Source organism: Lucilia cuprina, chromosome 5 (assembly GCF_022045245.1).
Source record: "Lucilia cuprina isolate Lc7/37 chromosome 5, ASM2204524v1, whole genome shotgun sequence".
NCBI lineage: Eukaryota > Metazoa > Arthropoda > Insecta > Diptera > Calliphoridae > Lucilia > Lucilia cuprina.
The window spans coordinates 44,659,588-44,685,261 of NC_060953.1; the positions used below are offsets into that span (position 1 = coordinate 44,659,588).

General features: G+C 32.4%; 13 protein-coding genes across 16 annotated transcripts; 5 read left to right on the forward strand and 8 right to left on the reverse strand.

Annotated features, from left to right (window-relative positions):
• Positions 1 to 1,098: 1,098 nt before the first annotated feature.
• Positions 1,099 to 1,628, reverse strand: LOC111683341 (pupal cuticle protein C1B-like). The gene is made up of 2 exons (XM_023445411.2): positions 1,528 to 1,628; positions 1,099 to 1,459 (listed from the first exon to the last, which is right to left on the reverse strand). The coding sequence occupies exons 1-2, from the start codon at positions 1,537 to 1,539 to the stop codon at positions 1,154 to 1,156; spliced, it is 318 nt and encodes a 105-aa protein (XP_023301179.2). The 5' UTR covers positions 1,540 to 1,628; the 3' UTR covers positions 1,099 to 1,153.
• A 2,548-nt stretch (positions 1,629 to 4,176) lies between these two features.
• On the reverse strand, positions 4,177 to 10,782 carry LOC124420378 (cuticle protein 38-like). Of its 2 annotated transcripts, none has more exons than XM_046952964.1 (2): positions 10,740 to 10,782; positions 4,177 to 4,537 (listed from the first exon to the last, which is right to left on the reverse strand). In XM_046952964.1, the coding sequence occupies exons 1-2, from the start codon at positions 10,749 to 10,751 to the stop codon at positions 4,232 to 4,234; spliced, it is 318 nt and encodes a 105-aa protein (XP_046808920.1). In that variant the 5' UTR covers positions 10,752 to 10,782; the 3' UTR covers positions 4,177 to 4,231. The 2 variants fall into 2 exon arrangements, with proteins under 2 accessions (XP_046808920.1, XP_046808919.1); XM_046952963.1 differs by lacking the exon at positions 10,740 to 10,782 and adding an exon at positions 4,610 to 4,653.
• Positions 7,833 to 10,782, reverse strand: LOC124420379 (cuticle protein 38-like). 2 transcript variants are annotated; one of them, XM_046952966.1, is made up of 2 exons: positions 10,740 to 10,782; positions 7,833 to 8,194 (listed from the first exon to the last, which is right to left on the reverse strand). In XM_046952966.1, exons 1-2 carry the CDS (start codon positions 10,749 to 10,751, stop codon positions 7,889 to 7,891), a joined length of 318 nt encoding a protein of 105 aa, XP_046808922.1. In that variant the 5' UTR covers positions 10,752 to 10,782; the 3' UTR covers positions 7,833 to 7,888. The 2 variants fall into 2 exon arrangements, with proteins under 2 accessions (XP_046808922.1, XP_046808921.1); XM_046952965.1 differs by lacking the exon at positions 10,740 to 10,782 and adding an exon at positions 8,265 to 8,315.
• On the forward strand, positions 8,794 to 12,408 carry LOC111689803 (pupal cuticle protein C1B-like). Of its 2 annotated transcripts, none has more exons than XM_046952969.1 (2): positions 8,794 to 8,835; positions 12,064 to 12,408. In XM_046952969.1, exons 1-2 carry the CDS (start codon positions 8,824 to 8,826, stop codon positions 12,367 to 12,369), a joined length of 318 nt encoding a protein of 105 aa, XP_046808925.1. In that variant the 5' UTR covers positions 8,794 to 8,823; the 3' UTR covers positions 12,370 to 12,408. The 2 variants fall into 2 exon arrangements, with proteins under 2 accessions (XP_046808925.1, XP_046808924.1); XM_046952968.1 differs by lacking the exon at positions 8,794 to 8,835 and adding an exon at positions 11,954 to 11,994.
• On the reverse strand, positions 10,324 to 10,774 carry LOC111683344 (pupal cuticle protein C1B-like). Its single transcript, XM_023445414.2, has 2 exons — positions 10,740 to 10,774; positions 10,324 to 10,671 (listed from the first exon to the last, which is right to left on the reverse strand). Exons 1-2 carry the CDS (start codon positions 10,749 to 10,751, stop codon positions 10,366 to 10,368), a joined length of 318 nt encoding a protein of 105 aa, XP_023301182.2. The 5' UTR covers positions 10,752 to 10,774; the 3' UTR covers positions 10,324 to 10,365.
• A 1,360-nt stretch (positions 12,409 to 13,768) lies between the features above and the next one.
• On the reverse strand, positions 13,769 to 14,241 carry LOC111689801 (pupal cuticle protein C1B-like). The gene is made up of 2 exons (XM_046952970.1): positions 14,203 to 14,241; positions 13,769 to 14,131 (listed from the first exon to the last, which is right to left on the reverse strand). Exons 1-2 carry the CDS (start codon positions 14,212 to 14,214, stop codon positions 13,826 to 13,828), a joined length of 318 nt encoding a protein of 105 aa, XP_046808926.1. The 5' UTR covers positions 14,215 to 14,241; the 3' UTR covers positions 13,769 to 13,825.
• A 418-nt stretch (positions 14,242 to 14,659) lies between these two features.
• On the forward strand, positions 14,660 to 15,142 carry LOC124420377 (pupal cuticle protein C1B-like). The gene is made up of 2 exons (XM_046952962.1): positions 14,660 to 14,706; positions 14,781 to 15,142. The coding sequence occupies exons 1-2, from the start codon at positions 14,695 to 14,697 to the stop codon at positions 15,087 to 15,089; spliced, it is 321 nt and encodes a 106-aa protein (XP_046808918.1). The 5' UTR covers positions 14,660 to 14,694; the 3' UTR covers positions 15,090 to 15,142.
• A 1,253-nt stretch (positions 15,143 to 16,395) lies between these two features.
• On the reverse strand, positions 16,396 to 16,925 carry LOC124420381 (pupal cuticle protein C1B-like). Its single transcript, XM_046952972.1, has 2 exons — positions 16,863 to 16,925; positions 16,396 to 16,789 (listed from the first exon to the last, which is right to left on the reverse strand). The coding sequence occupies exons 1-2, from the start codon at positions 16,872 to 16,874 to the stop codon at positions 16,484 to 16,486; spliced, it is 318 nt and encodes a 105-aa protein (XP_046808928.1). The 5' UTR covers positions 16,875 to 16,925; the 3' UTR covers positions 16,396 to 16,483.
• Positions 16,926 to 17,332: 407 nt separating this feature from the next.
• LOC111683348 (pupal cuticle protein C1B-like) lies at positions 17,333 to 17,808 on the forward strand. The gene is made up of 2 exons (XM_023445418.2): positions 17,333 to 17,377; positions 17,449 to 17,808. The coding sequence occupies exons 1-2, from the start codon at positions 17,366 to 17,368 to the stop codon at positions 17,752 to 17,754; spliced, it is 318 nt and encodes a 105-aa protein (XP_023301186.2). The 5' UTR covers positions 17,333 to 17,365; the 3' UTR covers positions 17,755 to 17,808.
• Positions 17,809 to 19,133: 1,325 nt separating this feature from the next.
• LOC124420380 (cuticle protein 38-like) lies at positions 19,134 to 19,601 on the reverse strand. Its single transcript, XM_046952971.1, has 2 exons — positions 19,554 to 19,601; positions 19,134 to 19,486 (listed from the first exon to the last, which is right to left on the reverse strand). The coding sequence occupies exons 1-2, from the start codon at positions 19,563 to 19,565 to the stop codon at positions 19,181 to 19,183; spliced, it is 318 nt and encodes a 105-aa protein (XP_046808927.1). The 5' UTR covers positions 19,566 to 19,601; the 3' UTR covers positions 19,134 to 19,180.
• Positions 19,602 to 20,921: 1,320 nt separating this feature from the next.
• On the forward strand, positions 20,922 to 21,382 carry LOC111683350 (pupal cuticle protein C1B-like). Its single transcript, XM_023445420.2, has 2 exons — positions 20,922 to 20,963; positions 21,033 to 21,382. Exons 1-2 carry the CDS (start codon positions 20,952 to 20,954, stop codon positions 21,336 to 21,338), a joined length of 318 nt encoding a protein of 105 aa, XP_023301188.2. The 5' UTR covers positions 20,922 to 20,951; the 3' UTR covers positions 21,339 to 21,382.
• Positions 21,383 to 22,322: 940 nt separating this feature from the next.
• On the reverse strand, positions 22,323 to 22,776 carry LOC124420114 (cuticle protein 38-like). The gene is made up of 2 exons (XM_046952065.1): positions 22,734 to 22,776; positions 22,323 to 22,665 (listed from the first exon to the last, which is right to left on the reverse strand). The coding sequence occupies exons 1-2, from the start codon at positions 22,743 to 22,745 to the stop codon at positions 22,360 to 22,362; spliced, it is 318 nt and encodes a 105-aa protein (XP_046808021.1). The 5' UTR covers positions 22,746 to 22,776; the 3' UTR covers positions 22,323 to 22,359.
• A 411-nt stretch (positions 22,777 to 23,187) lies between these two features.
• LOC111683335 (cuticle protein 38-like) lies at positions 23,188 to 23,653 on the forward strand. Its single transcript, XM_023445404.2, has 2 exons — positions 23,188 to 23,223; positions 23,295 to 23,653. Exons 1-2 carry the CDS (start codon positions 23,212 to 23,214, stop codon positions 23,598 to 23,600), a joined length of 318 nt encoding a protein of 105 aa, XP_023301172.2. The 5' UTR covers positions 23,188 to 23,211; the 3' UTR covers positions 23,601 to 23,653.
• The last annotated feature ends 2,021 nt before the right edge of the window (positions 23,654 to 25,674 follow it).

Below are 25,674 nucleotides of genomic sequence, written 5' to 3' on the forward strand. Positions count from 1 at the left end.
AAAGACTATATTTCTGTTGTTCTGATAATGAAGATTACATGGACAGAAGCCAATCGCAGGTTATCGAAAATACAAATATTTAATTAAATTGCTAGACAGCATTCAATAGCTATATCCCCCTGAAATGCAGACTATATATCGATTTTAATACCATAGTTGAGACAAGAGACTATAGTCCATACCACGTTTCTGATAAGTTTCAGGATTATACTTAGAAACTCTCTGTCTTCTGGGTATACACAGTATCAAATTAATTCATAAATGCATACATGCATCTAAGTGTTGTTGTAAAAAAATGCAAATGCATATTCTATACATGTTTGTGCATGCTTACACATGTATATTTATATTTATGTGTCTGTGTGCCTTTGCATTCATAAATATCGATTAAGTTCAATTAAAATAGTATTTTAATTGAAATGTTTTTTAATGGATTCAAAGAAGACATTTTAATAGATAGAAAAGCAAGACTGTCATTCAATATAACAGTTACTAGACTTTTAGGCTTTTTATTGAATTAAATCTATACTTTAATTAATTTATGCAGAAAGAAATATTTTAACTATATTTTTTAAATCTTTTAAAGGCCGTTTTAAATGACATTTTATGATGTTTAAATTAAACACTTTTTTTTGCATAATTTGAAATGGTGAATATAAAATTTACTTTTGCTTACAGTATGTATGAAGTGTTATGTTACATTAATTATTGTTTCGGAATTACAGTTGAGCTATTATAATACGTTAGAGAATGATTAAATTGACTCTGACAATTTAATTTTAACGCCTACGACTTTGTTGTTGGTCCTTAATTTACACACGATTTAAAGTTAATATTTGTCAAAATATTTGCTTCAATTATTCAGACTTATTTGATATTTAAAAAGCATGTTCAGAATAAATAATGAAAGTGTAAAAAACTGCATAAACATGCAAAATATACATATTAACAACTTAACTCCAAATAGATTTAACTATATGTGCCAAACTGCTGTGTAACAAAAATTGACAGACAAACCCAATTTTCAATTGTTGAGATATTTGTAAATAATTGCCGGATAATATGAACTATTATTTAATAATAAAAACAAATCGTAAATTTATCGTTTTATCACATTTTTGTTTTCACTTTATTCAAATTCAATTCTCTGAATCTACTTCTTCAACAAAACGGGGGCGGCGAAGGGAGTGGCAAGAGGAGCAGCATAAGCAGCACTTACAACGGGAGCAGCAGCGTAATGAGCAGCTACAACGGGAGCAGCAGCATAAGCGGCAGAGAAAGCAGCAGAGTGAGCAACATGGTGAGCATTATAGGTGGAGGCATAAGGAGCTACATAAGAAGCATGACCAACAACAGCGGGAGCGGCGGCATAAGTCAAGGGAGCAGAGTAAGCCAAAGGAGCTACCAAACCGGGTTTAGCGGCAACAACAGCCAACAAAGCGAAGAAGCAGACAGCGATCTAAAAGAATAAAATTATTATATTTACATTAATAAATCCTTTAAGGATGTGAAGCTTTTAAAACTTACGAATTTGAACATTTTGTTTTATTTGATGTTGATGGTTTTTTAGACAATTGTTAATTGTTATTTATTTTAAAAGTGCGATTGTCTTTTATACTTATTTCGGTAGCTACTTATGTAACATTTAGGGCACATTTATTATGCTAGACATGGTGGCATTAAAAAAAAAATAATTTTAATTTATTTTAATAGTAAGTTTTAGAGGTAAACTTACAAAAACTAAATATAATAACTATATAGATTGTTTTTGTATAAAGTGGTTAATAATACCCTTCATTTGCAATAAACCATTTTTTTAAATAATTTTTTTGTAATACGCAAAAATAAATACTCAGAAATATTTTCTGAGTTAATTCAGCTATGTCCGTATGTTCGTCCATCCGTCGGTCTATTTGCGTTTCCCTGTAAAGCTTAATTAGATGCAAGACGAAACCTATAGAAAATGGTAAAAATCGGTCCTTTATTTCGCCTAGACCCCATACAACCCTACCCCTGGAATAGGGCTTAGGGCTCATACTTATGTTAAATGTTCTAGAATGTCAATAAAACCTGCAAAACTATGTTTTATAAAAGTCTCAATGACCCTGGTGTAGGTCATGATCGAGATGCTTATGTTGTTATGTTTCGATCTACATTACTCATTATCTGGAATGATTTATATACAAAAGATTTTATAGCGAATTTTTACGTTTAAGGTTTTTATTTTGAAGAACTTCATATACATATAGTAGATTGTGAGCCGATTCGAAAAAGTTAAAAGTAAAAATTATCGTTCCAGTTTTCCACACTGAAGTAACTTTTTAAAGAAGTCAAATTATTGGACAGAACGCTATCTCATTAGTAAAATCAAATGCATTCCTTAGCTCTCTCTTTCTGATAAAAATTTTATATAACTTTAGATGCAATGACCATCATCCAAAATTAAAGCCATTTTTTCTGTCAGTAAAGTCACCTTAGCAAAAGTGGTCAAAATAGCAGATCAAATTTGTAATTCTTGAAATCCCTAAGACTTCGTTAACAAGATCAATTCCTTTAGTAGATCTCGAAATAACGACAAGACTATTGGTAACTATAGGTATAGGTGTCAACTAAGCGAAGCCTCTGTGTTTGGAAAGAATGTTAAGAAATGTGTTATTCTGTTTAATTCATATAGCATTAGCTTATCGTCATGGGTATTTGTCGTTGCTTTCGATTCCTATGTTTGGTAGTGATTCATATATGATCTCTTACAAAACGATCGCATTGCCATATCGCAAATAATGATTCGACGCAAAAAATACTTCTTTACTAGGCTTTACATGATCACACAAGTTATATGATCTGTCAAAATTTTTTGTAGAATAGTACGGATGGGATCGTCTATACGCAAAATGTAATGAAACCATCACACATTGAGAGAGAATACAGATCGAAAATTTGATTCATTTTGAACAATCAAAGATGAATTTAAAAATCTTTCCTTTTCATTTTGTATGGTATTAAATTTCCCTGATTTTGAATGACTTTTGTTGCTCCTAACGCATTGCAGTGTCTGGATGTTTGTCTGTCCGTCTGTATGTTTGTTGAAATAAAATTTCTGAAGACCGTAGACATCTTTGGTTTACAAATTTTCAGTAATTCCGTCAGACATATTGAAGAATATCGCTATTTGAAAAAATACCAAACAAAAAGAAGTAAGAAGTTATAGTTGGGCGAGGCTGACCATTTAATACCCTACACCTGTTACAAAATGTAAGATCTGATGTAGTTTTCATAATAAAACATTTAAGTTAGATTGTACCTTGCCTTAGATATGCTTAATCTATTTATTGTAGAATAAAACTGCGTACATTTAAGTAAAATTTTCAAGGGGGCTTTTTATAAAGGCTAGGGTCAAATAAAGCCCAATAATTATAGAATTAATGAGGATCATCAAGGCTAGTATAAAACTTGGTTTTGCATCTTTTTGTCGACATACGTGTATATTAAATATAATTATAACTTATATTTGGCGGGTTCAGTTGAAAGGGAGCTAGGTGAAATAATGTACCGATGTTAACCATTTCGTCCACGGTACCATAGAAGATCATCTGCAAATTTCATGGAATTACGTCCAAAATTGCGACCTGTAGTTTGATTACAATGTTTACAAGCCCTATTCGGGGGTTTAGTTGTATGGGGAACAGGTGATATAATGGACCGATCTTAACCATTTACCAATAGGCTTCGTCCCTGGGATAAGAGAAGATCATGTACCAAATTTTATTGAATAATCTTCAAAATTGTGACCTGTAGTTTGGACGGACAGACAGACAGACAGACAGATGGATGGACGGACAGACGAACGGACATAGCTAAATCGACTCAAAAAATGATGCTGAGCTGGTTGGTGTATTTTAAGGAGGGTATAGGAGAAGTCTATATGGGAAAAAATAATTTTTAATTTTGAAAATTTAATATGCTTAAAGGCTCTAGTTGACCGGTTATCGTGGTTTCGATCCCAACAAACCCCTAAGTGTATGTCTTTGAATTTGATGTCAATACATGTTACTTTTAAACAATGTTATGTAAATCTGAAAATTTTCGTTTTTCGGCACTATATGCTTAAATCCCTGAAATAAATCTAAAAGATCCTCTCAATTAGGAAACAAAAAAACAATAGAAAACACTTAAGCATTTATCGGTTTATCACATTTTTGGTTTCATTTATTCAAAATTCAATTCTCTGAATCTACTTCTTCAACAAAACGGGGGCGGCGAAGGGAGTGGCAAGAGGAGCAGCATAAGCAGCACTTACAACGGGAGCAGCAGCGTAATGAGCAGCTACTACGGGAGCAGCAGCATAAGCGGCAGGGAAGGCAGCAGAGTGAGCAACATGGTGGGCATTATAGGTGGAGGCGTAAGGAGCTACATATGAAGCATGACCAACAACAGCGGGAGCAGCGGCATAAGTCAAGGGAGCAGAGTAAGCCAAAGGAGCTACCAAACCGGGTTTAGCGGCAGCAACAGCCAACAAAGCGAAGAAGCAGACAGCGATCTAGAAATAATTAAGAATTTTTATATTAAAATCAATTGATCCTTTAAGGTTTTGACAATATTTAAAACTTACGAATTTGAACATGTTGATTAAGTTTGAAGTTGTTTTGTTTTGGTTGTACAATTAGTAATTGTTAATGATTGTGTTTTAGTTAAAGTCTTTTATACTTATTTTGGTTTTAAGTTTTAACCATTAAAACTAGTGTTTGTTCATTAACTATGCTTAACACGTTGGCAGTTTAAAGGTCGTATTATATTAAATTGTCATTTGTTGTTATGACGAATATATGAAAGATATTAAATTGGGGGCTACTGTTTATAAATACCGTTAAAATTCATGTTTTGAAGTGTGAAAGTAAAGGTTATGTATTTTTAAGAATATGTAACAAAATTATTTAAAAAGTTTGGAATTTTAATGTTTAATATTAATTTTTGATCGTTTTGCAATCTAAAAGTGTGGGAAGAGGGATGTTACTGGACAAAAATAAACTAACACCACAAGGTTGAAATGAACATACATAATACTGTCCTCAGTAAAGTAATGTAGGAAATAAACATATTTACCCAGCAGTTCGACAAAGAGTCAATTAATATAAAAAGACGGTAATTTCCACTAATAGTTAACCACCTGGATGATTGTAATTCGTATGTATTGGGTCATTCGTCACGAATGTGTCCTTTGTAATTAAGAATGAAGACAGTCGTCACTTAGTGTCCTCTTTGAAAGCGAGAGCGGAGGCAATCGTCTTTTTACTGACTCCAAGTAATCTTGAGGTTAGACTCTTAAAAGTTGTTTTCGTTTTATTGAATTTCCTAAAGTAGTTATTTTCTATTGGATAAATGATTGTTACTTTCTACTAATATGCCACCATCTGGTTGACTCAAATTTATATCTTTCGGGTCAATCGTCACATTGATGTGCCATAGTATTCTAGAGAGTAGACATTTGAAATTTTTAACCTTTATTTTCATTAATATCTTACCACCTGTTGGCTCCAGTTCGCATGTTTTGGGCCAATCATCAAGAATAAAAGTAAATCGTTACTATCCTAGAACAAGTCCATGCCCAAGTTTTATAGCAAGAAAAGTAGCGCCAGTTAAATAGCTAGTAATGTGACTGACTTCCAAGAACCCATTTGGAGATTACCATCCTTTGACTATTTTTGATCGTCTTTTAACTGTCTCTTTGTAGGGTGTAGAGTGACGATTGACTTCCTCCTAGGACAAGCCCGTGTTAAAATGGTTAGTCACCTGGGTAGTCAGGTGGCTAGGGGCCACCACAAGTGGTTAGTTTGGGACTGTCCCGTCGAACTGCTGGTTAATTAAAAATCCTTAAAAATAAGTACTTTTTTACATGTTCCCATTTGCGCTTAATTTTTTATAAGGATTTGGTCCCATAGAAAGAATAAAGTTCTATTAGTTTCTTAGTTAAATGAAATTTTGTATTTAATTCATATGGGAGGTACCAAGTACCCCATTGGAATTCCGCCTGTTGAACTCTAAATGTTCAGATGACTGTCAAAGTTCTTCAAGTAAAATTTTCAGATTCTAGCTCTAATAGTTCTCAGATATACGAATTTTTCTATTTTATTTATTTGGGGGATCAAAGCCTCCCAGATGAAAGTCCGATATTTTCCCTTAAAATGTACAGATGAATATTAAAGTTCTTTGTGCTAAATTTTAAGAATTTAGTTCTATTAGTTTCCCAGATAAATGAATTTTTGCATTTAATTTATATGGGAGGTGCCACACCCCCTAATACTAGTCCACCCACTTTTTATTTTAAATAATCATATTGACACTAAAGTGGCTGCGACAAAATTTGAAGACACTAACTGTTATATTATATATCTCAAATATACGGATTTTATATTTTCTTAATATGAGTGTGGCTTCACGCCCAGACATACAGGAACACGCTGTAAAAATTTTAATGAATTAGTAGTTTAAGTAAAAGTTTGGTTATGTAGATCCACTAAGGAGAGATTTTTGGAGATTTTTATATTGGGTAAAAATGGGTAAATTTGATTCATTAATTATGCTAAGCATGAGGTGGTTATTAGAAGTGTAGGGCTTTTTTTTACAAAAGTAATTTTAATACTTAATATATTGGTTTTACTACTAAAACCCATTATGAAGGTAATGGTTATTATATTGTTATAATTATTTTAGCATTAAGGATTTTCTGAATGTTATTTATATCTATAAACAGTATATTATTAATTCTATTTAAAAAGATTTTGGAATTTTTAAAAATTTTCAAAGACATATGGGTAAATTTTTCGGAATGTATATAAATTCGATTTCAGTATAATATGATCAAAAAAATGTTTCTGAGATCTTTTCGAATTAGGTGTCAAAAATTCCATCATTTTGAGCTTATCGCGGGAAAGATAATTAATATTTGTATACCCACCATCAAAATAAAGGTCATAGACCCACAAATGTATATATATATATTCTGGGTCGTCATTAAATTCTAATACGATCTAGCCATGTCTGTCCGTCCGTCTTTCGGAAATTTCACATAAATATTTCTTATGTTGGTATTGAAAATGGGCAATATCGGTCCACGTTTTCGGATAGCCCCCATACAAGTGGCCCCTCGAAAATCAGCTTTAACCGTCATTACTTGTTTAAAAATAAAGCGATGAAATTCGTCATAAGTAAGATTCATATGATCCAAAATCACTATGCAAAATTTTATGAGGATCGGTCCATAATTGACGCTACACCCCATATAAGGTTCCCTTCATAAAAGGACTTTAACCCTCATTAATGGCTTAAAAATACTAGTATACAAATGAAATTCGACATAAGTAAGTTTCATACGAGTTAAAATCTATCTAAAAAATTTTATGAGGATCGGTCCATCATTGACTCTACCCCCCAAATAAGCTCCCCTTCAGCCGCACTGTTCGTATGTGTAATAAACTTCCTGCAGAGTTATTCCTCGCCACTTTCGATATAAGAAGATTAAAATGAAATGTTCACAAACACTACTTCCTTTATCCTGATTCCCACAACCTATTTTGCTAGTTTCAACACAATGCTTCGCATAAGTAGGGGTCATCTCCTGAGTGCTGGTCCAAATGAAAAAAAAACAAAACACTTTTATTTTCCACAAAAAACCCAGTGAAAACATAAAGATATGTTTTTGTCGAAAACTATAAGAGATAGAGCAAAATCTGTGATCACTTTTACTTTTCACCAAAAGCCGACATTTAAAGTGAAAACATAAAAATCCGCTTTTCTCAAAAACTAAAGAAATACAGCAAAAATTATAAAAACACAAATTTTTTCGTTTTATCACATTTTTGGTTTCAATTTATTCAAAATTCAATTCTCTGATTTACTTCTTCAACAAAACGGGGGCGGCGAAGGGAGTGGCAAGAGGAGCAGCATAAGCAGCACTTACAACGGGAGCAGCGGCGTAGTGAGCAGCTACTACGGGAGCAGCAGCATAAGCAGCAGGGAAAGCAGCAGAGTGAGCAATATGGTGAGCATTATAGGTGGAGGCATAAGGAGCTACATAAGAAGCATGACCAACAACAGCGGGAGCGGCGGCATAAGTCAAGGGAGCAGAGTAAGCCAAAGGAGCTACCAAACCGGGTTTAGCGGCAGCAACAGCCAACAAAGCGAAGAAGCAAACAGCGATCTAAAATAATAAGAATTTTTATATTAAAATCAATAAATCCTTTAAGATTTTGAAAATATTTAAAACTTACGAATTTGAACATTTTGTTAAAGTTTGAAGTTGTTTTAGTTTGTTAGACAATTTGTAATTGTTAATGAATGTGTTGAGTTGAATGACTTTTATACTAAAGTTTAGTTAGTTTTTTTAGGTTCGATGTTAAACGAACTTTTTGATTCATTAATTATGCTAAGCATGAGGTGGTTATTAAAAGTGTAGGGTTTTTTTACAAAAGTAATTTTAATACTTAATACTTATATTGGTTTTACTACTAAAGCCCATTATGAAGGTAAGCGTAATATATTGTTATAATTATTTTAGCATTAGGGATTTTCTGAATGTTATTTATATCTATAAACAGTATATTATTAATTCTATTTAAAAAGATTTTGGAATTTTTAATAATTTTCAAAGACATATGGATTGTCTGCATAAATTTTACAAATATCCAGTAAAAATTAATGATATTATCAAGTCACGTTTATTAGTCTAAGTTATTTGAACTACTGCTAGTATATAAAGTAACAAAAATAGTTCAATAATTAACAATTACTTATTGTACATCAAACCCTCAACTCCAAAATCAACTCAAAATGTTCAAATTCGTAAGTTTTATTAGTTTTTTTTGTAAAATCCATTTGAATTTCTATAACTATTGTATTCAATATCCATTTTAGATCGCTGTCTGCTTCTTCGCTTTGTTGGCTGTTGCTGCCGCTAAACCTGGTTTGGTAGCTCCTTTGGCTTATTCTGCTCCTTTGACTTATGCTGCTGCCCCCGCTGTTGTTGGTCATGCTTCATATGTAGCTCCTTATGCCTCAACCTATAATGCCCACCATATTGCTCACTCTGCTGCCTTCCCTGCCGCTTATGCTGCTGCTCCAGTTGTAGCTGCTGCCCCTGCTCATTACGCCGCTGCCTATGCTACTCCTCTTGCCACTCCTTTTGCTGCTCCCGTTTTGTTGAAGAAGTAGATTTAGAGAATTGAATTTTGAATAAAATTGAAACCAAAAATGTGATAAACTTAAACAAAAAATCATGATTTCTTTTAATTAATTTGATAACAGTCTATTTGGAAACTTTGAAGGGATTTTGCCAATGTATTTTTAGTCGAAATTCAGATCGCAGTTTTAAAGATAGTTATCTCAAAACTAGGCATTAGAGTTCATCAGATGTACAAAATATACTCAATTCATACCCACATCAGTTTTTGTAACAATTAGGATCATAAAATTAGAAATAATACTTTAAAATTATATTCTATTCGCTCTCTATATTTGGACTGGACCCATGATATGATACCCTACACCATTCAGTATGTTAAAAATGAGTATTATTAAAAAAGCTTTTGATTTGTTTTTAACATTATTATGGAATATTTTTACTTATTTTTGTCAAAAAAGAGATTTTTTAAAAGAGGACTTAAAGGGGAATAGGGGACAATATGGGCCTATCCTTATAAATTTTGGTAGATGAACTTACGACCACTTTAAACTTATTTATGTAGAATTTAAAAGTCTTATTAGTGTTTATAGGTGAATTTTGACCTTCAAGTCATTTTTTGAAGAGAGTTTGTTTGGGGGTTAGGCTCAAATGAGCTCCGATCATTACAAAAAACGGTAATTTCATTAAATATTCTATAAAGCAAACCGACTTTTGTTGACATAATAGAACATTTAACTTAATTATTAGCCTAAAGGCCCTATTCATGGGGTATGGTTGAATTGGGGCTAGGCGAAATAATGGACCGAATTTATCCATTTTCAATAGGCTTCATACTTGGGCAAAAAAAAAGAGTATGTGCCAAATTTCATCCAATTATTTTGAAAATTTCGACCTGTACCTTGCGCACAAGGTTTACATGGATAGCCAGCCAGACGGACATAGCTTAATCGACTCAGAAAACTCAGAAAGTGCTGTTATAAAATCTTAAATATGTACAATGAGGCCATATTCGGATTCAGCATGGTGCGATCCTTAAAAAATATACTTTTCTAGGTTTCGCTAGTATAGAAACTGCTAATCTGGAATTTAAATTTTGAATATATTTTCTCAATTTAAAATAAAAAACACAAATATTTCAGTCTTTCGTAGTTAAGTCATTTATTTGTTGCTGTCAAATTCAATTCTCCGATTTACTTCTTCAACAAAACAGGGGCGGCGAAGGGAGTGGCAAGAGGTGCAGCATAAGCAGTACGTACAACGGGAGCAGCGGCGTAGTGAGCAGCTACAACGGGAGCAGTAGCATAAGCAGCAGGGAAGGCAGCAGAGTGAGCAACATGGTGAGCATTATAGGTTGAGGCATAAGGAGCTACATAAGAAGCATGACCAACAACTGCGGGAGCAGCGGCGTAAGTCAAAGGAGCAGAGTAAGCCAAAGGAGCTACCAAACCGGGTTTAGCGACAGCAACAGCCAACAAAGCAAAGAAGCAGACAGCGATCTAAAATTAACAAATAAAACGTTAGTCACACAAACTGAAATGGTTTTTCAAAAATTAGTAAAACTTACGAATTTGAACATTTTCGGTTGAGTTTGTGTTGTTTTGTTTGGTTGTACAATTAGTAATTGTTAATGTTTAAGGTGAAGTTAATGTCTTTTATACAATTTCGGTTTAAGTAGCTGAAAAAATTATTTATGAGTTTGATTTACTATTCTGTACGTGACATTTTTTCCTTTTTAATTGGTTTGAACTTTTGGGCAGACATGATAAAATTTAAAATATTTTAACGGCTTTATACTGTTACACTTAAATTGAACTTTTTGATTTATCTCTACTATTAATTTTGTAGTTTTATAAAAACTGAATTTTACAATTAATAAAATAGATTTTCTGGAAGAAATTATAAAAAACATTATAATAGACTAGACTATAGACTAGACTATAGACTAGACTATAGACTAGACTATAGACTAGACTATAGACTAGACTATAGACTAGACTATAGACTAGACTATAGACTAGACTATAGACTAGACTATAGACTAGACTATAGACTAGACTATAGACTAGACTATAGACTAGACTATAGACTAGACTATAGACTAGACTATAGACTAGACTATAGACTAGACTATAGACCAGACTATAGACTAGACTATATACTATACTATAGACTAGACTATAGACTAGACTATGGACTAGACTATAGACTAGACTGTAGACTAGACTATAGACTAGACTATAGACCAGACTATAGACTAGACTATATACTATACTATAGACTAGACAATGCACTAGATTATAGACTAGACTATATACCAGACTATAGACTAGACTATAGACAAGATTGCAGTTTAGACTATAGAGTAGAATATAAACTAGAATTTAGACTAGAATATATCCTAGACTAGACTATTTCTAGACTTTAGACCTTACATAGGACAGAGAATAGACTTTTTTAATTAGTTGAATTAGTTTTAATCTATCGTAAGTATTTAGCAATAAATTTGTAAATCATGAAATTTTATTAAACTCATAAAACTCATCAGTTGTTATTAGTTTAATATACATGTCATATGTAAATGTATAATTTAGGTGGTAAATTATTTACTTTAAAATCCAATATTACCTTGCTGCTGTTAACTTTAAAAAGTATCTGTTAAGCATATTAAATGAAACCTAATTATGCTATTTTACAAAAATCCCAAAAATTTAAATACTAAACAAAAATATATAAAAGATTTTAGCATTGCTACAACTAATAACAATTACTAATTGTACAACCAACCTCAAACACAAACTCAAACAAAAATGTTCAAATTCGTAAGTTTTAATATTTTTTCTGAAAAGATTAAAAAATCCAGAATATTAGATTTTAACACTTCATTTTAGATCGCTGTCTGCTTCTTCGCTTTGTTGGCTGTTGCTGCCGCTAAACCCGGTTTGGTTGCTCCTTTGGCTTACTCTGCTCCCTTGACTTATGCTGCTGCTCCAGCTGTTGTTGGTCATGCTTCTTATGTAGCTCCTTATGCCTCCACCTATAATGCTCACTATGTTGCTCACTCTGCTGCCTTTCCTGCTGCTTATGCTGCTGCTCCCGTTGTAGCTGCTCATTATGCCGCTGCTCCCGTTGTAAGTGCTGCTTATGCTACTCCCCTTGCCACTCCCTTTGCCGCCCCCGTTTTGTTGAAGAAGTAAATCAGAGAATTGAATTTTGAATAAAACCAAAAATGTGATAAACCGAAAAATTTTTGTTTTCTTTAATTTATTAAATAGTTATTTTCAGACATTTTTCAGAATAGCCTAGGTGTAGTTTTTTCCAAAACTTTGAAGGCAAGTACTTGCCACATTTGCAATAATTACAGAAATCATTGAATGTAAATCTTTAAGAAGAAATTGTCTAATGAATTAGAAAGTAATTATATGATAAATAAAACGTTACTAGACTACTTCTGTGTAATCATGTCGATATGTAGTAGTCAGTGAAAAGTATGTTATTAGATAAGTGGTTACAATTACAAAGTCATTACCTGCTTCTAAATTATATATAATTTTCTTTAAATTTGCGACTTGTTATTTGATTGTAAGTTTTATATGGACAAACAGACGTACAGACATGGCATTATAGACTAACAGATGATTCTTAGTCCAAACTTTTTCCAGACAAGACCGGCTTAGTTAAAAAAAAAATTGTTTAAAGTAAAATGGGGTTGAATGTTTAATGACATATTATAATTTAAAAAAAAAACTTGTAAACATTTCAAGGGATTTAAAGATAGAAGAGCTAAATATGGTTCTCAAACAAATTGAATTTCACTTTTTATATATAGCTATAAAAAACAAGTAAGAATATTTAGTCGGTCCTTGCCGACCATATGATACTGTACACTAGTGAATAGTAACCAAATAAGTGGATTGTTTTTATTTTCTATTATTTGTTTATTAAAATTTAAATCATTTTTTAAAGGGGGCTTTGTATGGGAACTAGGATGAAATGAAGCCCGATCATTACGAAAATCGTCAGTAATATTCAGACTTGAACAAAACTAAGTTGTGCTAATTTTGGTAGTACTAGAACATTAGACATAATTATGGACTCAAAAGCCCTATTTGGTTGGTATGGTTGTATGAAGGTTATCCTTGTGTCAAGTTTTATCAAATATCTTGAAAATTGGTACTTGTAGTTTGATAATAAGGTTTACGTGAACGGACAGACAGACGGACGGACATAGCGAAATTGATTAAGAACATGATTCTGAGCCGATTGATGTATTTTAAGGTGATTATAGAATTATAATTATAATATTTTAATGCGTTACATGCATCATGCATCACAAACCAAATATACTCTCACCACTAAAGTGTTGTCGGGTATACTTTGAAGCAAAACTTATTCAGTTATAGTGAAAAACGAAAATCGTTTAAAATTTGGTTTTAAAATTATCATATGTTATCAGTCAAACTGGTTTATATGTGCGAAAATTTAAGACTTTTTTTAAAATATGGATTTATGACTATATAGTGAGATTACAACAGTTTTCTAAAAATCCAAAACCATCGACCAAAATCTCTTATTTTTAAATCAAAAACACAAATATTTCAGTCTTTCGTAGTTAAGTCATTTATTTTTTTTTGTCAAATTCAATTCTCTGATTTACTTCTTCAACAAAACGGGGGCGGCGAAGGGAGTGGCAAGAGGAGCAGCATAAGCAGCACGTACAACGGGAGCAGCGGCATAGTGAGCAGCTACAACGGGAGCAGCAGCATAAGCAGCAGGGAAGGCAGCAGAGTGAGCAATGTGATGAGCATTATAGGTGGAGGCATAAGGAGCTACATAAGAAGCATGGCCAACAACAGCGGGAGCAGCAGCATAAGTCAAGGGAGCAGAGTAAGCCAAAGGAGCTACCAAACCGGCTTTAGCGGCGGCAACAGCCAACAAAGCGAAGAAGCAGACAGCGATCTAAAATAATAAGAATTTTTATATTTAAATCAATTGATCCTTTAAGGAATTGATCTCTTTTTTAAACTTACGAATTTGAACATATTGTTAAAGTTTTAGTTGTTTTGTTTTGGTTGTACAATTAGTAATTGTTAAATGTTTGTGTTTAAGTTAAAGACTTTTATAGTTAAAATTTGTGTTCGATTAAATAAACTAATTCAAACAATTTATGCTAAACGTGTTGCTAAAAATAGAGGTTTTTTAAACCTGAGTTAAATGTTAATGTGTGTTTTTAACGGTTGTTTTTACACATATTATGTTATACTTACCTTAGCACCTCTTGTATCTATATAATGATATGCATTTTGATTAATTTATGATTTCGTTTAAGGTTATTAATTCATGATCAAGGTTAAATTAAATTAACAAAATTTGCTAAGAAAAATTTAGAAATTCCAAAAAAGTTATGTTTTTAGTAACTATTACAAGAAATTTTTAAAAGTATAAAAGTCTTTAACTTTACAGCAAAATTTTAACAATTACTAATTGTACAACCAAAACAAAACAACTTAAACTTTAACAATATGTTCAAATTCGTAAGTTTTAAAAAGAGATCAATTTCTTAAAGGATAAATTGATTTTTTATATATAAAAATTCTTATTATTTTAGATCGCTGTCTGCTTCTTCGCTTTGTTGGCTGTTGCTGCCGCTAAACCCGGTTTGGTAGCTCCTTTGGCTTACTCTGCTCCCTTGACTTATGCCGCCGCTCCCGCTGTTGTTGGTCATGCTTCTTATGTAGCTCCTTATGCCTCCACCTATAATGCTCACCATATTGCTCACTCTGCTGCCTTCCCTGCTGCTTATGCTGCTGCTCCAGTTGTAGCTGCTCATTATGCTGCTGCTGCTCCCGTTGTAAGTGCTGCTTATGCTGCTCCCCTTGCCACTCCCTTCGCCGCCCCCGTTTTGTTGAAGAAGTAAATCAGAAAATTGAATTTTAAAACAATAAATCACTTAACTACGAAAGACTGAAATATTTATGTGTGTGTGTTTTTTTGTAATGTGTAGGAAATATTTTCAATTTATTATGGTAGATGTTCCAGTAATTTCTTTAAACATATACATTAATCTGGTGACTTTAAGATTTATTTACATGTCCTTAACATGCAAAGAAATAATTTTTGATGTTTTCAAAAAAGTTTTCTCTTATAAATTTTCATTGAATTAGAATCATTATTCTTAATTCAATAACTCAGAATATCAAAACATTTGAATGATGAAAAAGTTTCGAAGACTTCCTGTATAAAATAAATAATTCACTCGGTAGACATCTTGTTAATTTTTTTTTGAGAAAAGGTACCAGTTGAAAACCAATAAGTAGCAAAAACTTTCTAGCAAACATAAAATGAAGTACTTCCAAAAGAATAACATTTATCACCACTTCAAAAGTAGCATTAAGTTAATTCGTTTACCTCCTGGGTAAGTGATGTTTATTGACTTTCAAAAAAGCAAAAAGAATACAATTTTGTTTAAAATTGAATTTTATGTACTGAATCTTTTAAATTAATTGCTATTTATTTTTGTGTGTATTTTTTATTTCTGAGTAATTCTATAATAAATCGATCAAGAAAAGCTGTTTTAAATTTTTATCCCCTTAGATTTTTTTTTCAAATTAGGAGCATATATTCTACTCCTTAATGCGGTTCTATGGCGTATAAATTAGATTTTTTAACTCATTCGATTTATATTTAATGGGTTTCTAAAGTAGGGCATCTCGGGTATTTTTCTTCAAAATTAGAAATGTTGATGACTGAATACCTTTGAAACCAGTTATCCGAAACAAAATATGTTTCGTTCGACAATTCTTCGATCACTTGTTTTTGGCATTTCATTAATATTCCAAAAAGTCCTGGCGCAAGAACCATATAGTTGAAAATATCCTTTATTCTTGAATATCATAAAAAAGGATATTTTATTTCTCTTAATTTTTTATGACAAATAGACAAACTTATTGTTATTGCTATGTAAAAATTTTGGAATGGAATCTCGTTACAAGAGATCGCACTATGGGTCAGAGAGCAACTCAGGCGCGAAAACTATTATTAAATAATAATATGTTGTTATTACTATTGGCTGCACATAAAGTTATCACAATTACGTTTGTAGTTCAAAACATATTGAGGTTAGAAACAAGTGATCATTAAGTACTTGTCTCCAATATCATAAACTTTTTTAAAATAATAATAATTTTTCTGAAATTAATTCAAATCAATTTTAATGAAATCTTAATCCACTGTTTGCGGAATAAAAATAATAAAATTTTTTAAGTTTATCACATTTTTGGTTTTATTTATTCAAAATTCAATTCTCTGAATCTACTTCTTCAATAAAACAGGGGCGGCAAAGGGAGTGGCAAGAGGAGCAGCATAAGCAGCACGTACAACGGGAGCAGCGGCGTAGTGAGCAGCTACAACAGGGGCAGCAGCATAAGCAGCAGGGAAAGCAGCGGAGTGAGCAACATGATGAGCATTATAGGTGGATGCATAAGGAGCTACATAAGAAGCATGACCAACAACAGCTGGAGCAGCAGCATAAGTCAAGGGAGCAGAGTAAGCCAAAGGAGCTACCAAACCGGGTTTAGCGGCAGCAACAGCAAACAAAGCGAAGAAGCAGACAGCGATCTAAAATAATAAGAATTTTGTATATTAAAATCAATTGATCCTTTAAGGAGTTTGATCTGTCTTTAAAACTTACGAATTTGAACATTTTTTGAGTTGTTTTGTTTTGGTTGTACAATTAGTAATTGTTAAATGTTTGTGTTTAAGTTAAAGGTTTTTATAGTTAGCATTTTGGATCGTTTAAACTACTAGTATTAAATAAAATAATATAAACAATTTATGCAAAACGTGATCATTAAAGTAAAGGTTTCTTAAACCTGAGTTAAATGTTAATGCATGTGTTTTTTCACGGTAGTTTTTACACACATCATGTTATACTCACCCCCAGTAACTGTTATAATTATGTATATTGATAAGCATTTTGATTAATTTATGTTTTTTGTTTAAGGTTAAAATTTCATTATCAAGGTTAAATTTTTTATTAGCAAAATTTGCTATTGAATTTCAAAAAATTAAGTTTTTACTCACAAGCGTAAGAAATTTTCAAAACAAAAAAAGTATAAAAACCTTTAACTTTATAGCAAACTTTAACAATTATTAATTGTACAACCAAAACAAAACAACTTAAACTTTAACAAAATGTTCAAATTCGTAAGTTTAAAAGAGAGATCAAATCCTTAAAGGATCAACTGATTTTAATATAAAATTTCTTATTATTTTAGATCGCTGTCTGCTTCTTCGCTTTGTTGGCTGTTGCTGCCGCTAAACCCGGTTTGGTAGCTCCTTTGGCTTACTCTGCTCCCTTGACCTATGCCGTCGCTCCCGCTGTTGTTGGTCATGCTTCTTATGTAGCTCCTTATGCCTCTACTTACAATGCTCATCATGTTGCTCACTCTGCTGCCTTCCCTGCTGCTTATGCTGCTGCTCCCGTTGTAGCTGCTAATTATGCCGCTGCTCCCGTTGTAAGTGCTGCTTATGCTGCTCCCCTTGCCACTCCCTTCGCCGCTCCTGTTTTGTTGAAGAAATAGATTCAGAAAATTGAATTTGAAAACAATAAATGACTTAACTACGAAAGACTGAAATATTTGTGTTTTTCTTATTAAATTGTAATGAATTTATTTTAAGGAGTTTAGTTTCAAGGAGTTACAATTAGTTTTAAGTTGTACCTCAAACGATGTTTTTCGATATCCTTAGAGACAAACGGAAACAAATTTATTGTTCGTATCAATTCTTGGATTTTAATAAGCAGAAATAGAACTTTTAAAAGAAAAAAAATCTACTACAAGGAAGTATCGAAATAAGCTGATAGTTATGAAATCCATTAATATTAGCCGTACACCCACTTTACTGTATATCAATCGGCTTAGAATCACTTTTTAAAGTGATTTAATTATGTCCGTCTCTCTATCTGCCTGGTACATATTCTTGATCAAGGGACATAAACCACAATTATATTAAGTGTTCTAGGATATCTATAAATACCGACACAACTTAGTTTTGTAAAAGTCTATATGATGTTGTCGATTTTCGTATTGAAAAAATATCTAGGGAATTTCGGGGATTTTTTTTACACTTAGAAATCCTAATAACATGCTAATGACTATCTATCCTAGTTGTTAAGAATGACCATGTAAATATACAAATTTGAAAAAAATATAAATTTTATAAAATATTTCGATATTGGTCCTTTTAAAATATATTAAGAAACCATCCAATCTATAAGTTCTACATCCGATATTGCATCAAGAAAATATTCCTAAAGCAAGAGCATTCTTAAATCGAGCTAAAATTAAGTCTTTCCGACTTTTGTCAAATATTTGTACCTGATACAAGCTAAACTGTTCTACAGGATAAGACCAGAATTCTTTGGTAAAAAACGTTCGGCTTTTCGCGGCTATAACTAAATAATTGGACATATGTCGGAACATATAGTCTAAAGCTACTGTAGAAGTTGTTTGGGTGAGAAAGAAGAGTAATCGGTACAAAACCTTATATGTAACTGCAAGAGCACAGACTACTCTATCTTAGCAGAGTTTGTCCCCATGATCTCGACTGTCTCAGGATGAGTTACTAGTAAATATGAACAGTATTATTACAAATATTGACTGAATCTCACGGGGACTGCATGAACTACATAGTCAACTAAATTAGAGAAAGAAACCATTCTCCTTTTATGAACGAACTCTTAACATAGGAGAATGTTTATTCAAAGGCTCTCACAATGGGCTACAAGTCCTCTGAATGAACTCCATAACTAGCGCGAAACTCGAGTAGCCTTAACTAACCTTTTGAAACATATTTGGATTGATTCTAGTTCATATTACTTAACTCTTTTTGTTAAGAATATGTTATAGAAAACAAGAGTTAATCTACTATCTTCTAATTAAAAGACGTCTAAATTTTTTTGTTTATCACATTTTTGGCATTTATTTATTCAAAATTCAATTCTCTGATTTACTTCTTCAACAAAACGGGGGCTGCGAAAGGAGTGGCAAGAGGAGCAGCATAAGCAGCGCTTACAACTGGAGCAGCGGCATAATGAGCAGCAACAACTGGAGCAGCGGCATAAGCAGCAGGGAAGGCAGCAGAGTGAGCAACATGGTGAGCACTATAGGTGGAGGCATAAGGAGCTACATAAGAAGCATGACCAACAACAGCGGGAGCGGCGGCATAAGTCAAGGGAGCAGAGTAAGCCAAAGGAGCAACCAAACCGGGTTTAGCGGCAGCAACAGCCAACAAAGCGAAGAAGCAGATAGCGATCTATAATTAAGAGTTAAATTTTAACACACTGGATTTTTTATCAATGCAAAAAAATATTAAAACTTACGAATTTGAACATTTTTGGTTGAGTTTGTGTTTGAGGTTGGTGATACAATTAGTAATTGTTATTAGATGTTGCAGAGTTAAAGTCTTTTATACATTTGTTTAGTATTTTAATTTTTGGGATTTTTGTAAAAAGCATAATAAGGTTTCATTTAATATGCCAGACATGCTGGCTTTTTTAAGTCAATAGCAACAAGGTAATATTGGTTTTTTTAAGTAAACTTAGATGTTAAATTAAATATTTACCAATGACGTATGCATATTGAACCAGTAAAAAAAACTATTGAGGAGCCTTGTATGTTAAATGTAATTTTAATATTTTTGAAAGCGTTTAATTATTATTTAGGAAATAATAAAAGGATTTTTTGCAAATAATTAAGAATTATAGTCTAGTCTATAGTCTAGTCTATAGTCTAGTCTAAAGTCTAGTCTATAGTCTAGTCTATAGTCTTGTCTATAGTCTAGTCTATAGTCTAGTCTATAGTCTAGTCTATAGTCTAGTCTATAGTCTAGTCTATAGTCTAGTCTATAGTCTGGTCTATAGTCTAGTCTATAGTCTAGTCTATAGAATAGTCTATAGTCTAGTCTATAGTCCATTCTATAGCCTAGTCTATAGGCCATTCTATAGCCTAGTCTTTAGTCTACTTTATAGCCTAGTCTTTATTCTAGTCTATAGTCTAGTCTATAGTCTAATCTAAAGTAATCGAGTCAATAGTTTGGTTTATAGTATCGTCTATAGTGTTGTCTATAGTATAGTCTATATCCGCTGCTGGTATACAATCTAATCTATTGAATAGTGTATAGTCTGTATGTGTTCTATTTTATATAGTCTGCAATTTTGTCTATAATCAATCTAATGTCTACTCAATAACGTAAAGTCCAATATTTTGGCTAGCCTGTCGTCTAGTCTATGTCTTCCAGGTTCATTGAAAATTCTTGTTTGACGATCCACGACATTGGACTATTATTAATAATCGTTTCCTTCCAGTTATAAACATCCTTTAATTAATGAATTTTTTTACGAGAAAGAGCTCATACATTTTTAATTAGACAACATTTTCATTTTTACTTTCTTGAAAATAAAATTTATAAAATGTAGCATATTTTTTGTTATAAATTTAACTATCAAATAATCTAATAATACACATAAAGTACTAAGTTTTATTTAAATACAACATAACTAAGACGTTAACTTATTTTTAATCATACCATCTACATCGTGAAGTTTAAACCTATTAAAATTAGAAACATGTCACGTACGGAATAATAAATCAAACCCACAATAAATTTTATGTATTAGCTACTTAAACAGAAATTGTATAAAAGACATTAACTTCACCTTAAACATTAACAATAACTAATTGTACAACCAAAGAAAACAACTTAAACTAAAAAAACAAATATGTTCAAATTCGTAAGTTTTATTAGTTTTTGAAAACTTAAAAATTTGCTAAATAATTAGCATTTTATTTGTTCATTTTAGATCGCTGTTTGCTTCTTCGCTTTGTTGGCTGTTGCTGCCGCTAAACCCGGTTTGGTAGCTCCTTTGGCTTACTCTGCTCCTTTGACTTATGCTGCTGCTCCCGCTGTTGTTGGTCATGCTTCTTATGTAGCTCCTTATGCCTCCACCTATAATGCTCATCATATTGCTCACTCTGCTGCCTTCCCTGCTGCTTATGCTGCTGCTCCCGTTGTAGCTGCTCATTACTCTGCTGCTCCCGTTGTAAGTGCTGCTTATGCTGCCCCTCTTGCCACTCCCTTCGCCGCCCCCGTTTTGTTGAAGAAGTAATTCAGAGATTTGAATTTTGAATAAATAAAAGTAAAAATGTGATAAATTAAAAAAAAATTGTTTTCATTAATTTTGTAAATAGTTGATTGTTCATTTTGTAAGAAAAAAGGATTGTAGGGTTTGTTTTAAATATGGTCGTTTCTTAAGGATAGTTTATATAGGGGCTAATGTCAAATGAGTGAAGATTATTAAAAAAAAATGTATTCTCTTTTATACAAAATTTTAGTGAAGAGAACTAGTTATCAATTAAAACTCCCAATTTGGAAGGGTCATTTGTATGGGGGCTAGATGAAATGTGTCCTTATTAAGACCATTGTTAATGGATGCAAGTCGTATGGTGAAAATTTTATGAAATTGTCTTAAAAATCGAGTCCTCTACCTTATGTACAAGATTTTCATTGACCGACGGACTACAGATAAAGCTACTAAGAAGAGCTTTATCAGGATATAAAAATCTGGATCATTATAGAAAGATTATTCGATTAAGCTTTGTCTATATGTCTGTCCGTCTGTCGATTTATTGAAATCAACTTTCTGATGACCCCAGACAACATAGGTATCCAAACCCTTCATAATTATATTAGACATACTTTTGTGAAGTTTCATTTAAAAACTACTTCATAAATAATAGAGAGATGAGCAAAACTACAAAAAAGCATAAACATTGGATAATGAATTGAATTCAGATAAACATCATACATATGTAATACTCCCATTAAACTGATTTTAAACTTACTCTAGAATAACAGTATTCTTATTACCAAGTGAATCTTGGATCGATCTACAATTGACTGTAGTATCCATATAAGATCTAGATCCAACTTCTATTTATAAGGAAATTGAAGGATTTCGACTGTTAAAGTGTTAATTCACATCGTCTAAGTTACCAACAAATTTCATCAATAATTTGCCAAGCAACTAAACGACACAAACTAAGTAATACAATAAAATAAAAAAACACAATTATTTCAGTCTTTCGTAATTAAATCATTTATTTTTTTGTCAAATTCAATTCTCTGATTTACTTCTTCAATAAAACGGGGGCGGCAAAGGGAGTGGCAAGAGGAGCAGCATAAGCAGCACTTACAACAGGAGCAGCGGCGTAATGAGCAGCTACAACGGGAGCAGCAGCATAAGCGGCAGGGAAGGCAGCAGAGTGAGCAACATGGTGAGCATTATAGGTGGAGGCATAAGGAGCTATATAAGAAGCATGACCAACAACAGCGGGAGCAGCGGCATAAGTCAAAGGAGCAGAGTAAGCCAAAGGAGCTACCAAACCGGGTTTAGCGGCAGCAACAGCCAACAAAGCGAAGAAGCAGACAGCGATCTAAAATAATAAGTTTTATATTTAAATCAATTGATCCTTTAAGGAAATGATCTCTTTTTTAAACTTACGAATTTGAACATTTTGTTTAAGTTTGAAGTTGTTTTGTTTTGGTTGTACAATTAGTAATTGTTAAATGTTAGCTATAAAATTAAAGTCTTTTATACTTTTTAAAAATGTCTTAGGCTCTTGACTAAAAACATAATTTGTTGAAATTCCAAAACAAATTTTAGTAATTAAATTTAACCCTGATCATGAAATTTTAACCTTAAAGAACATAAATTAATAAAAATGCATTTTATTACATTTTAAACAGGTGTTTGATTAAGTATAACATAATATGTGTAAAAGCTACCGTTAACATTTAACTCAGGTTTAAAACCCCTCTATTTTAAAGCTCACGTTCGGCATAAATTGTTTAAATTATTTTACTTAATACTAGTAGTTAATCGATCAAAAATGTTAACTATAAAAGCCATAAACTTAAATACAAACATTTAACAATTACTAATTGTACAACCAAAACAAAACAACTCAAACTTTAATAAAATGTTCAAATTCGTAAGTCTTATAGAGATCAACTCCTTAAAGGATCAATTTTGATTTTAATATAAAAATTCTTATTATTTTAGATCGCTGTCTGCTTCTTCGCTTTGTTGGCTGTTGCTGCCGCTAAACCTGGTTTGGTAGCTCCTTTGGCTTACTCTGCTCCTTTGACTTATGCCGCTGCTCCCGCTGTTGTCGGTCATGCTTCTTATGTAGCTCCTTATGCCTCCACCTATAATGCTCATCACGTTGCTCACTCTGCTGCCTTCCCTGCCGCTTATGCTGCTGCTCCCGTTGTAGCTGCTCATTACACTGCCGCTCCCGTTGTAAGTGCTGCTTATGCTGCTCCCCTTGCCACTCCCTTCGCCGCCCCCGTTTTGTTGAAGAAGTAGATTGAGAGAATTGAATTTAAATAAATGAAACCAAAAATGTGATAAACTCGAAACGTAAATTTATTTTATTAATTTAATTAAATATTGGATAATAGACTATTAACTGAAATAGACTATAGACAAGATTATAGACTAGACTATACACTGCACCATAAACTTACGAATGGACTAGACTATAGACTAACCTATATACCTTTCTATCAACTAGACTATAGACAACACTATTGACTAGACTATAGACTAGACTATGGAGTAGACTATAAACTAGGCTATAGACCAGACTATAGACTAGACTAAAGACTGGACTATAGACTCGACTATAGACTCGACTATAGACTCGAATATAGACTCGAATATAGACTCGACTATAGACTCGACTACAGACTCGACTATAGACTCGACTACAGACTCGACTATATACTAGACTATAGACTAGACTATAGGCTCGGCTATAGACTAGACTATAGACTAGACTATAGACTAGACTATAGACTAGACTATAGACTAGACTATAGACTAGACTATAGACTAGACTATAGACTAGACTATAGACTAGACTATAGACTAGACTATACACTAGACTATACACTAGACTATACACTAGACTATACACTAGACTATACACTAGACTATACACTAGACTATACACTAGACTATACACTAGATTATACACTAGACTATACACTAGACTATACACTAGGCTATACACTAGACTATACACTAGACTATACCTTAGACTATAGGCAATACTATAGACTAGACTATACACTAGACCATTTCATTTTGATATCAGTTATTTAAAGGACTTTTCTAAACAGCGTTGATCTTTTGAAGTTAGTAAATAATAAAAGTGAACAGCACAATTCGTTAAAAAAAGCTTCAACAAAAATGAATAAAACTCATAAATACCTTTCTCTATAAATTATTAATGCCTTGTAATTACTTATGTAAGGAATTAAAAATTGCTTTATAAATCGTTAATCAAACATTAATAACTTCAATGTTTGCAAAAAAGCAAAAAAAAACAAATTAAAAAGGAAATGCAGCCAGTCGAGCAAACATTATGACAACCTGGGGGTGGAGGGATGTCAAAAGCAGTCAATCATGTAGCCAGTCAACCAGTCACATTAAGTGAGATAATCGGCACACACTCGTACTCACACATAAACTCATTTATTTAGTAGTCGCAGCAGTAAAAAAGCCAAACAACACAGCTCAAAACTGAAAGCTCGGCATAATGAGTGTAATTAAAATGCATCATGCAAAATCATGTTTTATATATTCTGTTGTTGTAAAAAACCCACTATACCATGCAGCAACAACAAAAGATTATGAAAAGTGTGCAAACTCCTTTCATACATATAAAGGAGCAACACCCTTTTGTAAAGTTTTTTATGTGTGTTAATAATTGTAAGTAGGTGGAGAGGGAATTGCAGAGAGACTAGGATAAGTTTAAAAGTAAAAAGAACTTTGTAATTATGTACGATTAAATATAGCAGCATTTTTTTAATTCTTTCATTCTTTTTTTATACTCTAATTTATTGTGTACATCACTAATTGATTTATTTAAATTGATTTAAATTTAAAAATGTTTTAGGGAAACGATGTTTGTAAGTGTTGAAACAAAAACTACTAAAAAGACTATATGAGAGCCTTTAGTCTAGTCCATCGTCTAGCCATTAGTCCACAGCTATAGTCTAGTCCATAGTCTAGTTTACAGTTAAAAGTATAGTTTATTCTGTAGTCTAGTCCATAATCTAAAGCCTAGTCTATAGTCAAGTATATTGTCTAATATACAGTCTAATTTATGGTCTTGTTAATATAATAATTTATAATTATATAAACTAGTCTACAGTAGTAGTATAGGCCTGTCTATAATCTAGTTTACAGTCTCGCTTATAGTCTATATTATATTTAACGGTCTTATCTGTCTAGTCCATAGTCTAGTATATAGTCTAGTGTATAGTATAGTCTATAGTCTAGTCTATAGTCTAGTCTATAGTCTAGTCTATAGTCTAGTCTAAAGTCTAGTCTATAGTCTAGTCTATAGTCTAGTCTATAGTCTATTCTATAG